Below are 13,584 nucleotides of genomic sequence, written 5' to 3'. Positions count from 1 at the left end.
GGAGGTGTACGGAGGCAGGTGACTGCACAGGTAGGATACCATCAGAGTTGAGAAAATAGATGACTCCTCTCCTTCTTTACAGGCGGCTGTAAAGAGGACGAGTGTCTATTATATATTTGAATGATAGCCTTTCTAGCTTTCCCATGGTCCAGCAAATGCTTACAGGGCAGTCAACCTGCGGACCCTTTCATTCAAGTGGTCTCGAAACTGAGTTTGTGCCTGGGTGCTCTTAAACAACTTTATATCCAGTTTTCTCATGTGTCAGAAAGTGGACCCCCTATTGGCTGCCTCTTGACTCTGGTTTAATCCCTATTTATTTACATGGTTCCATCATCAAATTTTGTCTAAGGGCTACAATAATAAATCAAGGTTCCTCAACTTATTATAAGCAGCATGTAATATGAAAGGCAGGTGGACGAATTTGTAAATTATTCACCATATGTGCATATTGCTATTAGTCTTCGAGATGTAAAAAGAAAAAATATTTTTCATGATCTTTTAATATCTGTACTATGTGGCAAATTTAGATGCTTTTTATATATTTTCCCAATTTCCAACAAGTGATATGTGTGTATGTATTTACATGTAACATATATATTTCTGTTCACAAAACACTTAGGGTTATATGCAAGCATATTATGACTACTTCTATATAACATGAAACATATGGATAAGAAATTCTCAAGTCAACCAAATGTCCAAATAGTTTGTTCAAACTCAGTATCTCACTTCTCAGAAGCATCTGAAAGCCGAGCATCAGAATCTGTTTTTATGTGGTTGTTTTATATAGACTCAGCCATGCTTTATTTTTCAGAAGGAGTTCAAATAACTAAAAGCAAGTTCAAGTTCCTACAGCCTAATGCAATATTTCTTACTTTTTATGACATATGGAAATCTCTTTTATAGCTCTAACAAACCGGGCCATGGCCGCAACCTTAGGCTTCTCTTTCCTTATGGTGGCAAATCAATACTTAACGTTACAAAGCTGGAGAGTTAGAATTAACATGATTCAATCATACTCTGGGTTTTCCAGGAACTGCCAGAATTTATGTGGAAGTCCAGTTAAACAACATTTTAGAAATGCCGCAGCAAGTTCTCACCAACTTCTGAATTTCTTTCTCTTCAGGTGTATTTTAAGCAGTGATTAGTAATCAAAAATTCCAGTTGGGCAAATATTTATTGAACTCAGGGCAAAGCACACTGCTTGAGATTGGGGATCTATGCATGAATAGAGCTCCTAATTTAGTAGATGACTCAGTGGAGCATGTAACTAAATTGTAACTCAGTGCAGTAAGAGACTTAAGTAAATTCCTAAGGCGAGCTAAGAAGAAGGAATTCATTCTGACTTGAGGAATTAGGAAATGTTTCACGGAGGTAACAGGGGCCTTTGTGCTGCTCCTTGAATTAGGGAAAACAAACATCCTGGGTGACCAGGGATAGTCCCAGTTCACACCGTTATCCAGGTGTAATTTATTTTTTTAAGATAAGGTCTTGCTCTGTCACCCAGGCTGGAGTACAGAGGCATGATCATGGCTCACTGCATCCTCAACTTCCTAGGCTCGAGGGATCCTCCTGCCTCAGCCTTCTGAGTAGCTGGGATTACAGGCACATGCCACCATGCCCAGCTAATTTTTTTTTTTTTTTTTGGTAGAGATGGGTCTTGCTATGTTGCTCAGTCTGGTATTGAACTCCTGGCCTCAAGCAATCCTCCTACCTTGGCCTCCCAAACTGTTGGGATTACAGACGTGAGCTGCAGTTCCCAGCCAGGTGTATAGTTTAATACTGCCCTTTTACTCTCAAAGGTTTTCTTTGGCCAATAAAATATATGATCACTCTAGCATTAAAGTGTATATAACATGTTGGCAGGGAGAAGAAGGGGAGGGAATTTGAGTTGGACCAACAAGCAAACACAAAAGGTATGGAAGAATCAAACCTCTTGGTGTATCTGGAGAAAAAACTGCATGAATCTTTCTCTTGTGTGCACAACTGAGGGCATTTTTTTCTTTTCTATTGCTGATGGAACTGAAATGGGAGTATGTTCTACAAGAACTGGCATGGACTTTCTATTTGCATATTTAAATTATTTTTCTTTCTAGGAATGTGACTGCTGTGCAGCACAGGCCTCTTCCTATATTTATCCCTTATTTTCCATGTTCATTTGATCAGACAGTTTTATTTCTGGCAATTTTCACATCACAGGGAAAGAGAGGGAAATTAAAAACCAATTCATACATTTCATTATCTGCCTTCTAGCCAGTTAACGCTGAATTAGAACACACAAGATGCTTGAACTTTGCCCTTGTACTTTCTAAGAATCAAAATGTTTAAAGAGAAAACAACCCAAATTAGAAAGATTTGATTGCTGTCTTTACAACTATTCAGGGGGAAAAGATGGAATATGCTGATATAAGAAAATCTTAACTAACTTGCATTGTTTTAGGACACCAGATTTTCATTATTAGTTTTTATGTGATAAAGCCTATTTCTGATTTCCCTTAGGTATTTTTTTAGCAGAAAGATTCTAAATTTAGAACAAAGAAACAATATATATGAAAAAATAATATAGCCAGACACAGGTCAACTAGGCAAGTCCAGCAATAACTGAAAATTCTGTAAGTGGCAATGGTGTGAGCAGATGGGAAAAGGTAGTTGCTGTGCTTCATCCAAAGAAAGAGGGGTGTAGGGATAAGGTGGGGGGACCAGCTCTCTGCCCTTCCCTCTTTTCAGGCCTGGTTGTCTTTCTAGAGCTCTTCTGAGCTGGTAGAAACTTCAGTCCACATTGCACATGCCCCAAGCGCCATCTTTCCCAGCCCAGTTTAGTACCAAGCTTTCCCATAGCAGGAACCTGGGATCCTGTTCATCAGCTTTTCTCGTGAACAGATGATACGAGGTCTACCAGTCTTCAGAAAGGGCTTTCGAGGCTTTTGAAATTAGCCAAAATGTCAATAAACTTAGAAAAAAATTTGTATTTGACAGTTATCTAAAGTAACCTGATTTTTCCCATTTCACATGCTTATAATAAAATAGTAAACCCAATTGGAGATGTGATTTTGATGAAATAAACATGAATCTTTCCATCTCCTCTTTAGGCTCTCATCTTCTCTCATCATGCCTCTCACACTAATCGTTTTTAGCTGCCTCTAGTCCCTTCCAGTTTCAGTTCATTTCAGGGCTGCTTCCAAAATGATCTAATTTTTGACTTCATTATGCCACTTTTAAAAGCTTCCCAATAGCTTCCAGTGCTCCAGGATGAAGCTGCAGTTAACCTGAAGCGTGGCGTGCAGTCTGTGCTCAGTTACTTCTCCAGCCTTACAACAGTTTCCCTTTGATACCTGTTTGTTGCCTTTGCAGATTTTCGGCCTGGTGACCCTGAACTCTCTAGTGGGACTTCCCTGACCTTAGTTATGCTCATCTGCATATTGTTATACCAGTGACTGGATACTCTCATGGGCCTGAGTGTTCCTGAAGGGGTTGTTTATCTTTGTATCATCACTCCTTAGCAGATTTCCTGGTACTGTGTGTGGAGTAAACAAGCAAAGAAAAAAGGTAGCTGAGTTAGTTCCCATTTGGGAAGAGACTTCTTAAATCAAAACCACAAATAGTTTTGATTGCCTCCAAATGATTACTTGTGTGTTTGAGGCCACATTTGGCTAATCACATATTCCTATAGACTGGCAATATGAGGATGTATGTGCACAAGGATACCAGAGCCAAACAAATATATGGAATTTCTTTTAAAGTTGGACAAAATAAATTCAGTTTTCTATAGATGAACACACAAATCCCCACAAATCGCTTTCATACAAATATGTTTTATTGCAGAGAAGTTATAATTATTTACATGCTGCAACACGTCACAACATAAATTTACCAAATATTTCATGGTGGGATGCTGTAGGTTTCAGATAATAGTTTTAGGAGAACCACAGATTAAGTGAAGACACTTACAGCTTTATTGACTCTACGACTCTCGGTTGCTAAATGCTAGAAGTCAAAAGGCAGTGTTTTTTCAGTCCTACCTGTCATAACTTGCATGCAGAAACCTAGGAAGCAAATACAAGAGAACTGTCGAGTTTCAAATCCATATCGCCACCAAAGTTTACAATGGGTTGAGTTATACTTCATGTTGTAAAGCATTTAATTCTTGCATAAAATATACAATTCTATTAAGATTGGTATAAATCTACTTATTTATAAACCCTGGCTTAAAAACAAGGACAGGATGCAGCCTGCACATGCATTGAGAAGGACAACCTAGCAAATGTTTGCGACCTTAAAAGTGTTTATTCACTTTCTATGGTTATCAATCTGGAAAAATAACCTCCTGACTTGTAAATTTCAACTTCTCTTGTTGATAATGGCAATGAAACTCTCAGAAAGACTCTAGGCACTCTCACTGATTTATGCTGGTGGAGAATAATCTATGAACTATAGAATGTCGCTAAGATATAATTTGGCAAGTCTTTTTAACTCACATCTCTAGCAGGATCAATCCTGAAGTGCAATAGAAAGTCACTGATGCTTGACTGCATAATTCTCAAGAAAAGAATCAAGTGCTAACAGATTTCAGACATAAATGAAACAAATATGTGGGTCTAGGAAATTCCAACCCAATTCACAAAGATTCCTTAAAGGAGGTCACCAAGCATATAGGCCTTCATTGAAAAGGAAGGGATAAAAGAAATAAATGGTGTAAAGACACAAAAATAGAATTTCTATATCTTCTCAAACCGACCCCACCAACCTGAGTAATGCATAAAGTCAGCAAATGGGTGAGGAAGATTTGCACACAGCTTTGTGAAACAGTGAAGTGCTTGCTTACTCCTGAATAAAAAAATCACTGAGAAAAATTTGATGATGAATATGGAGAATTCTGTTTTTACCTTCCACTGAAAATACTCTCTAAGAACAGTCCTATATCCACCCTCTGATCCTGTTTCTCCATCTTTTATCACCCTAGCATGTCCTCCTTGCTGCTTTTGACATAAAAAATAGTTATTTGTGCTGGGAGTGTCCTGGCCAAATAAGCAGTTGATACTTGGGTGTTTACAGGGAGAAAAAGGGAAGTCTCAGTTCTATTTCTGAGTGATTCTTCTTTAAATGAAATGAGACTGAGCTTTGGAATCTCATTGCATGATCATGTCGGTAGGGCTTAGTCGGCAGCTTAGGATTCCCATGCCAAGAGATCAGTGTGGAATGCAATAAGCTTTATAAAATATGCTTTGGGGGCTGCTTTGCTTTGCAAATAGACCTTACATGTTACATGTCGAGCAAGTGGCTCACAATGGCAATTTGCAGGACTTAGACATTTTCCAGTGCTTGGGAGAATGAAGATTCCATACCACCTTATAGGCTTTGAATAAATAAGGTTATAAAACCTCTTTGGGATTTGAGCCCAGCAAGTTCTACCTCTAGCTGAAGCAATTAATAAGAGTTTATGAGAATAAATACTTTAAGGTATTTTAAAATACTGTATTTTCATACACATAATAAAAATATATCCATACAATGATCTTGATGCTACCATAATTTTTCTCTTTAAAAAAATAATCCCTTGAAAGTGCTATCAGGAGCTACCTGTGTTTTTTTTTGAAAGGCAAACTTCCTGGGTCTATAGTACTGCTATAATTCTCATGTCATCCCTAGAGTCTTCCCTTTCCAATGGTAAAAATAATGCATGGTATATTTTTCTCACTCTTAGCTTCTTCCTTTGGAAATGCTGCTAAGTAGGAAATACTGAAAGAGTTAAAAGGGACAATTAATTGGAATGAAGGCGTTATCTATCTCTGACTTTGAATAAACAACGGATAAGTTGTCCTTAACTTATTGAGACATATGACTAAGTAGGACCACTTGATCTCCAATATTAATAAAGCTTCTGAGTCCTAACAAGAAGTGCAAAACAAGTAACTCAACTTGTATAAAAAACCCTGATTAAGACAGTATAACAAACCATGATGTGAAATAATAGAGTCAAATTCAAAGTCACAATATATAAACCACAGCCAAAACTAGAAGTTTTTATAGTAACAGTTATGGCTTCCCAAGCCAGAGAAAGCTTACTGTACTTCAAGAATCAACTAAAGTTGATAGATAGCAGGTATTCTGTAAGGTGCAATAACAATTGAATAGCTGCAGATTGCATAAATGTGTTGTGTCACATAATACCAAAGTTATTTGCAAAAATTATACAATCTGGAATGCTTGAATATGAGACACAACGATATACTGAAACATACATTTATAAGAAAATGAGAGCAATCATTAATATAAAAGATATTTTTGGGATGCATTAAGTTAGCAGTGCTATCAAGGTTAAATAGGTAAAGTAAGTTCTTCTCGGTCAGCTACTTAGAATTTCAGTTATATATGTCTTATACCTTTTCTTTCTTTGCAAATCTGGTACATCTTCTTTGTCTCCTGGTTTACCTGGCTTAGGATCTTCAAAGTCCCATGGATACATATTGATCAGGGCAGACATTGTGGGCTATTTTCCTTAAACATGCTGAAATGGAAAGATTTTCCTAGTGTTACCAGGGGAAGGACTTTCTTGACCAAAGTCTGACTTCTCCACTATGACATTGTTGCTCTTGCCCCCCTGGTCCTCTTCTACCCATGCCTTTGACTTTACCTCACCATCTGTCATGTTTTCCTTGATTGACAAATCCTCCTTGGGAATATTTGATTCTTATATCTTCTGTCTCATATCCAATCCGGGGTTCCCTCCTTTTCCTCTTCTTCCTGGAGATGCTACACTTTAAAACTATCCCAGACCTCTTCTTTCCTAGGCCCTGCTATCTTATTTGCACTTAGAGCAGAAGAGGCAGGTAAAGCTACACTTCTTCCAGCATTTGGTTGAGCTGGGGTCTCAAACTCCCAAGGACAAACCTCTGCTCGTGATGTTAAAGGTTGCTGGAAGTTATTACTTGAGTTATAGGAGCCACGCACATTCTCCTCAGAAGAAGATGTCTTTTTTTCCTGGTGTCCTATTTGGTTGAGATTTTCATTCTCTGTTTTTGATGCTACAGCTTTGGGGGGCAGTTCTTCACTCTGCCCAGCACACACATTGGCTGCACGAGGCTGACCTCCGTTCTCCTCTTTTGCCCTCTCTGGGAGAACTGGAGTCTTGGAAATCAAAAGCTTCTCATCTTCCAAAATGGACTGGCCTTGGCTCTCCCAAAGGCATACTTCAGCCTTATCTATGCGCTTCTGATTGGATTGCTGACAAACCTCAGCTGCCTTAGGCTTGTGGTGAGATTTCTCCTTTAAGGAAAAAGTTGGGTTTTTCTCCATTGCAGAAGCCACAATAGATACGTGCTTTTGAACTTTTGATTCTGAAGGCACAGGACCAGGGGTCAGGTCATAAACCTCCCAAGGACACACCTCCCCAATGTCAAAGTTGTCCTTCATCTGGGTGGTGCCTGGGTTCAGGTCAGAATTGGCAGTGGTGGGGTTGACCCTTTGTTGTTTCATAATCCCAGATTTCTGAGGCTTTCTTGGCTCCTCCGCAGGATTTGAGTTTTGGGGGGCAGGATCTTTAGTCTCTGTGTTATCAGAATTTGAGTGATTTCTGTTTGTCTCTTTATCCTTTGGCAAAGGTTTCTGGGATTTAGTGCGTTCTTCCACACCTGCTGTTTGGGTTTTCCCAGCTAATCCAAGAGTCTTCTCCTTGGCGCTTGCTATGACACTGAGAGACTTCTGTAACATCGATGTTCGTGGGTGCCCAGTTTTCTTCTCTGAGCTGAGGTTGTGAGCGCTTGCTGACTTGCACACCAACGGCACCGACTCCGTGGACTCAGCCTCGCTGTCTTCTTTTAGTTTTTGTGTTAGTTTTTTACCCGACAGGGATTCCAGTGTGGAATTTTCTGTTGTCTCCTCCTCTTGGCTTTCTGTGGGTAGGCTACTGGACTCTTCCGTTTGGTCTCTCACGTGGTCATAAGTGCTGTGGGATTTCTTGAGTGAGAAGACTCGGTTTTTCAGGGTCTCCTCCTTGGATTTCCCTGTGTTCCCTGAAGACTCTGGGGGGTTCTTCCTGATAAGGGCAGTGCCTTTGGCTGTGCCATGGTCGGCGCCCTCCTTGTCCTCTTTAGAGCACTGCCGGCTGACTGTCTCTGGGATCTCCGTAATGCGTCTCATGATGGAACGACCTAGGCCCTTCTTCGAGCACCGCTTTTTCTGGAGGTGGGGGTTGTTTGTGATCATCTTCTTTCTTTTATATATTTCCAGTTGGGCATAGAGTTTTTTCAGCTCGTCCTGCCAGAACAAAAACAAATTCAAAGAAGTGTAGAATTTAGTGTTCCAGTCATAGAAGATCACTACATGGTATTGGAATTCAGTAAACTTGGGCTCTAATTTGGGGCAACTGCTCTACAGCTTTCTCTGACATATGTACTTGTCGATTTTCTCACCATTTGTACTTTCTGATTCTTTTGTGTTTTGTTTCACATAAAGTGTGGACCTTAAGACATGAACCTCACGTATTCTAACCTTGCTTCAAGGAGCAAGCTCCTTCTGATTTGTACTTTTCTGATTTGTATTTTCTGATTCTTTTGTGTTTTGTTTCAAATAAGTGTGGACTTTAAGACACGAACTCATGTATTCTAACCTTGCATCAAGGAGCAAGCACTTTGTACATTCAAGTTGTGAGGACCAGACTGAGCCTAGACCAGAACAAAACACAGCATATTGTTTATAGGTGAACCATATCCCTGAGTAGTATTGGAAGAATCATGCAGCCATTGATAAAGTTACATGTGATGTTAGATTAGGCTTAGAGGGTAATAGTCCGTTGACTACTAAAAACATCTGCTTCCTTCAGATGCTGATATGTCGTCATAGATTATTTTAAATAATCCAGGCTCTCCTCTCTGCTCCACAGATCTATCCTACCTTTCCCTAAGCAAGATGTTATAAGCATGTATTATGGAACACGTTTAATCAGTTCATCACTATGAATACCAGTAAGTCAGTTAAGACTACTGAGGTTGACCAGGTTACTATAAAAGTTGAAATGGCCTGTGCATTCTAATTTATACTATGGTTCATATATTTTAGAACTGGATTAACTCTGCATTTGACATCTTCAGTTCATACCCAAACACATTCCCTCTTTCCGAGACATACATGCACAAACATGAGTGTACATGCATGCACACACGCACCCCAACCCACACATGCCTGCCTGTATAAATAAGGCTAATCTGAAATAGGAAGAAAGATAGAGTACTGGCATTACCCGAATGTCCTCTGGATCCAAGCTGTGCTCACTCCAGGCTGAATTGATACTGCTGTTCAGGTAGGATCCAGATCGGCCCATGTCTAGCTCATCCTCATATGCTTCTGTAGCAATATCATCTCTTGGGTTATTGCTTGAATGTGAAAACTGAAACAAATTCAGTATGAGCAGTAGACATTAGCTCACTGTAATGCATTGCATATATCTATATCTATATACCTATATCTATACCTAGATCGATCGATCGATCTATCTATCTATCTATCTATCTATCTAGATAGAGAGAGACACAGACAGACAGACAGGGTCTTGCTATGTTGCTCAGCCAGGAGAGCAGCAGCTATTCACAGGCATGGTCATAGCACGCAGCAGCCTCAAACTCCCGAGCTGAAGCCATCCTCCTGCTCCAGCCTCCCTGGTAAACTGAATCTTTACTTTACTCTTCTACATATGTTTGTGAGACCCACAGATGCCATGAACTAAAGGCCACAAATCGTGAATATCATAGAGTTCCTGCCCTCCAAAATATCATACGCCACTGATTACACCACCTGGAGGTCATTTATAAAAATGAAATTGTTTTTCTTGTTTTTAAAGTCTTGGAGACAATTATGAGTTTAAGAAATAATGTCATTTGTCATATATTGTCCATTTCCTGCTTTTTTATTTTTCCTTGGCACTTACCTCTATCTAAAATACTATTTTAAATACTTACCTTATTTATTTATCTTGTCTGTTTCCCCTTCCCCCTCTCCCCTTCTCCAGAATATAAGTACCGTGAGAATACAGGATTTTATCTGTTCATTTCTCTTATTCTAAGGATATATAACAATGCCTAGCAATGCCCCTCTATAATATTTTAACATTCTCTTTTCATTGAGATAGAATTCACACACATACTATAAAATTTATAACTTTAAAGTGTATATGTCAGTTCTTGGTACATTCATGAGGTTGTGCAACCATCACCACTATTTAATTCCAGAATAGTTTTGGAATATTCATCTCAAAAAGAAACCTTGAATCCATTAAGCAATCACTTCTATTCATCCTTCCCCCAGCCTGTGACAAACACTAATCTACTTTATGTTTCTATAGATTTGCCCATTCTGGACATTTCACATAAATGGAATCATGCAATGTGTGGCATTTTGTGTCTGGCTTTTGCACTTCTTATTGTTGTAACATGTGCCAGAACTTCATTCCTTTTTACTGACGAATAATAATCCATCGTAAGGATATACCACATGTTGTTTATACATTTATCAGTTGGTAAACATTTGGGTTGTTTCTACTTTTTGGGTATTATGAATAACACTGCTATGAACATTCATGTACAAGTTTCAATCCTCTTTGGAACTCAGTAACAATTTATTAAATAATCTCAGTATAGCTCCATCTATCTAATAAAAGTGTAATCATATTATGCAAAGTATCAAAATAGTTAAGATAATCTATAAAAATACTTGTGTCTAGTTGATGTAATTCAAGTAGGGAATAAAATAGGTATCTTGTTCTGTTTACAATGGTTTAGACTTTTCAATCAGGCTGAATCTCAATGTTCTGGTTAACTGTGAGACTTGAGGAAAAGCCTAGAGTGAAGACAAGAAATCACAATTCTGGTTTCAGCTGTGCTAACACTGTATTTTGTGGCACTGAAAAGATACACAGTGTTCTAATATTGTGTTTATGTATAAAAGAGGAAAATAATAACAATGATATAATTTGTATAATACCTTCCCCCCAGAGAAAAAAAAAACTCCAATATCATTTTATTTTATTCCAGGAAGCCTTACTATTATATCACACACAAAAAATCAAAAGTCCTGGCTAGTGTCATAACACACAGCCAGTTTCTGGAAGGTCCATGAGTCTAGAATCCCTGTATTCTGAGTCCTGGCTCATTTTTCCTCATTTCATGGTGCTGCCTGGACAAGTCTTTGTCAGTATCTATCATTATGGAGATTCCTCTATATATAATAATTTATTTCTATATACATAAAAAATTATTTGAATGTTTCAAACATAAGATTTCTCTGAATATGAATCCAAACAAGAGGATTCTTAGAATAGGAGAGTCTTTTAAAAAATGATCTTGATGTTACAGCTAGAACAAACCCATAATAATTAAAACATACTAGACATCAATATATTTGGAAAAAGACTGAAACAGATGATGGGTTTTTGTACAAACAAAGGCATTTAAAAATTATTTAAGAAGTTTCCAAAATTCAAAAAGAAAACAGCCAGTTTCCTGAGGAGGGAGCTTTAAAACTCTTTTAAATATTAAGCAAATTTCCATACCTCCCTTTGCCTATAGGATAAACAACTCCATGTTCATTAAAAATAAGTTTTGCAAAAAAAAAGTAATATTAGAAGAATACCTTTGGAATCAAAAGCAACCCAATGGTGACTGTCACAGTCAAATGAGTATGTGCAAAATACAGCATCAACATCCAATCAGACTGAAGTCTTGAGGCAAGAACAAATCTGAAATGAGAATTCATTGAGTTAACAATCCAAGATTAAGATTCTACTTAGAACACTAGGATTACTTGGAAACTCTTTTTTCCTCATTGTATTAAAATAAGAAAAAGGAAATTGTATTACTATTTCTACGGCATATATTTTCATCTCAGAAGAATAAAGTCTAAGCTTAATTTGATGCATAGTATATGAACCCTTTATTATGATTTTAGATTAACAATAGTAAGAAAGGCAGCATAATAATTCCCAAGATTATTATTTTGTATGTAAAGTGGCCTCTAAAAATCGAAATGGTAAATATATGTAAATTCAAGAGGAGTAGGTTACAAACTTACAATACAAATTTGTAGAGTTATCAATTGTAATATTCTTAGAACTCATAATTTGCCTACAAAGCATCAATGTTTAAAAACAGTTATAATTAAGAAAAAGTGGACAATTATTTATCTTTGTGAATGATCCAAGGATTGAAATAAAACAATTTAATGGATAAAACAATTTAATGAAACATACTAATGGTTTATAAAAATGTACCCTTTAAAATACATTGTTCTAAATTATCAAATTGTCTAAAATAATTTAAAATGCAGTATTTAAAAATCTTATCTGATTGAGAAATTTATAAAGTTGTGTTCCAGTATGCCTCTGCAGGAAAAAATGGTGAGGAGAAATTCAATACTAAGGTCTACTCTAGTAATTTGGGAATATTTTCAGAAATTAATAGGTGTATGTACACAGTTCATGTTTTAAGGATGCATCCTTATGCAGAAACCAGGGGTTGCTTTCATAAAGGTCTTATCCATTGTTTATCCATGAAAGCAAAATATGACATTTTGCCACTTGAAATTAGAGAACTACAATTTTGTTTCACATCATCAAATTTGCAAAGTTAACATCCTAAGAAAATGCTCATGATATTATAATCACAAAACAAACATATATTAATGGCTACAATAGGAAGAAACTGATTTTTATATCTTCATTCTACCATATTAATGACAAATTTACTAAGTAAATGATCATTAATGTTTAAAATTGTCATCAAGAGGATTTCTTTCTCATTTTCACCTCCATGCTGCTCCCCTAAGGATATCAAGCTAAAATGGAAGCTCAGCAGTTACCCAAAAGGGAGAATTATTTTCCCTTGTGTCTAGAGATGCAAACCAAATAGGCTTGTAACATATATAAAATACAGGGCACTCATCACAATAGCTCACATTTCATTAAACAGGGATAGGGCTTTCTGGCTAACCATCTTCTCTAACTTCTTTGTGAGAAAAACACATACCTTGAATATGACTGCAAAACTGAACCAGTTTTGACAAAAGATTGTGAAAACAGACTTTTGACACAGTCTGTTTTCCTGGGTCAGGCTTTTTTTTTTGCATTGAAATAGGATCATTACACTCAGTAACAAGTAACAGTCTCTGAGGCATATAAGGGATATAACACTCTGGGAAAATAATACAAATCCAGTCTGTTGAGGGTCATTCCAGTATTGGAGCAGAAAGTTACATTAAAGGAGACATTCATAAAAGGATCCTCATGTATTGAGAATTCCATCTTAAATGCAAAGCAAATAAACTTTAAAGTAGCATGACAGTATCTAGAAGGAAAAATGCTTGCACATAATTTAAAATAGTGAACCTTTAAAAAACCACCAACTGTGAAATATACAGACATCACTCTCAATCAGTTTTAAATTACTGCCAGGTTTTTAAGGTTGCAATTCTGACTAGAAATATTTTGAGAAAAACTGGGTTTGCAGTAATTTTAAAGCTTCATTTTTTCAAGAGTATTTCATCTTTTAAAACATAGGTCTAAAAGCCAGGAGCATAAAATATTTGAAAATTGAGGTTAAA

General features: G+C 37.2%; 1 protein-coding gene across 2 annotated transcripts in view; it reads right to left on the bottom strand.

Moving 5' to 3' along the window:
- Nucleotides 1-3,796: 3,796 nt before the first annotated feature.
- GPR158 (G protein-coupled receptor 158) overlaps nucleotides 3,797-13,584 on the bottom strand; it is a 422,057-nt gene continuing 412,269 nt past the window's right edge. The window contains exons 9-13 of one of the 2 annotated variants that reach the window (XR_010146829.1): nucleotides 11,620-11,725; nucleotides 9,236-9,382; nucleotides 6,632-8,253; nucleotides 6,381-6,505; nucleotides 3,797-4,043 (exon numbers count right to left, since the gene is read on the bottom strand). Coding sequence is in view for 1 of the 2 variants with exons in the window: in XM_521427.9 (XP_521427.2) it covers nucleotides 6,751-8,253; nucleotides 9,236-9,382; nucleotides 11,620-11,725 (1,756 nt within the window). In the remaining variant the exon portion in view is untranslated. Of the gene's footprint in view, nucleotides 8,254-9,235; nucleotides 9,383-11,619; nucleotides 11,726-13,584 lie in introns of both variants that reach the window. The other variant, XM_521427.9, reaches the window with a different exon arrangement.

Source organism: Pan troglodytes, chromosome 8 (genome assembly GCF_028858775.2).
Source record: "Pan troglodytes isolate AG18354 chromosome 8, NHGRI_mPanTro3-v2.0_pri, whole genome shotgun sequence".
Classification (NCBI taxonomy): Eukaryota; Metazoa; Chordata; class Mammalia; order Primates; family Hominidae; genus Pan; species Pan troglodytes.
This window is presented reverse-complemented; position numbering and strand designations above follow the sequence as displayed.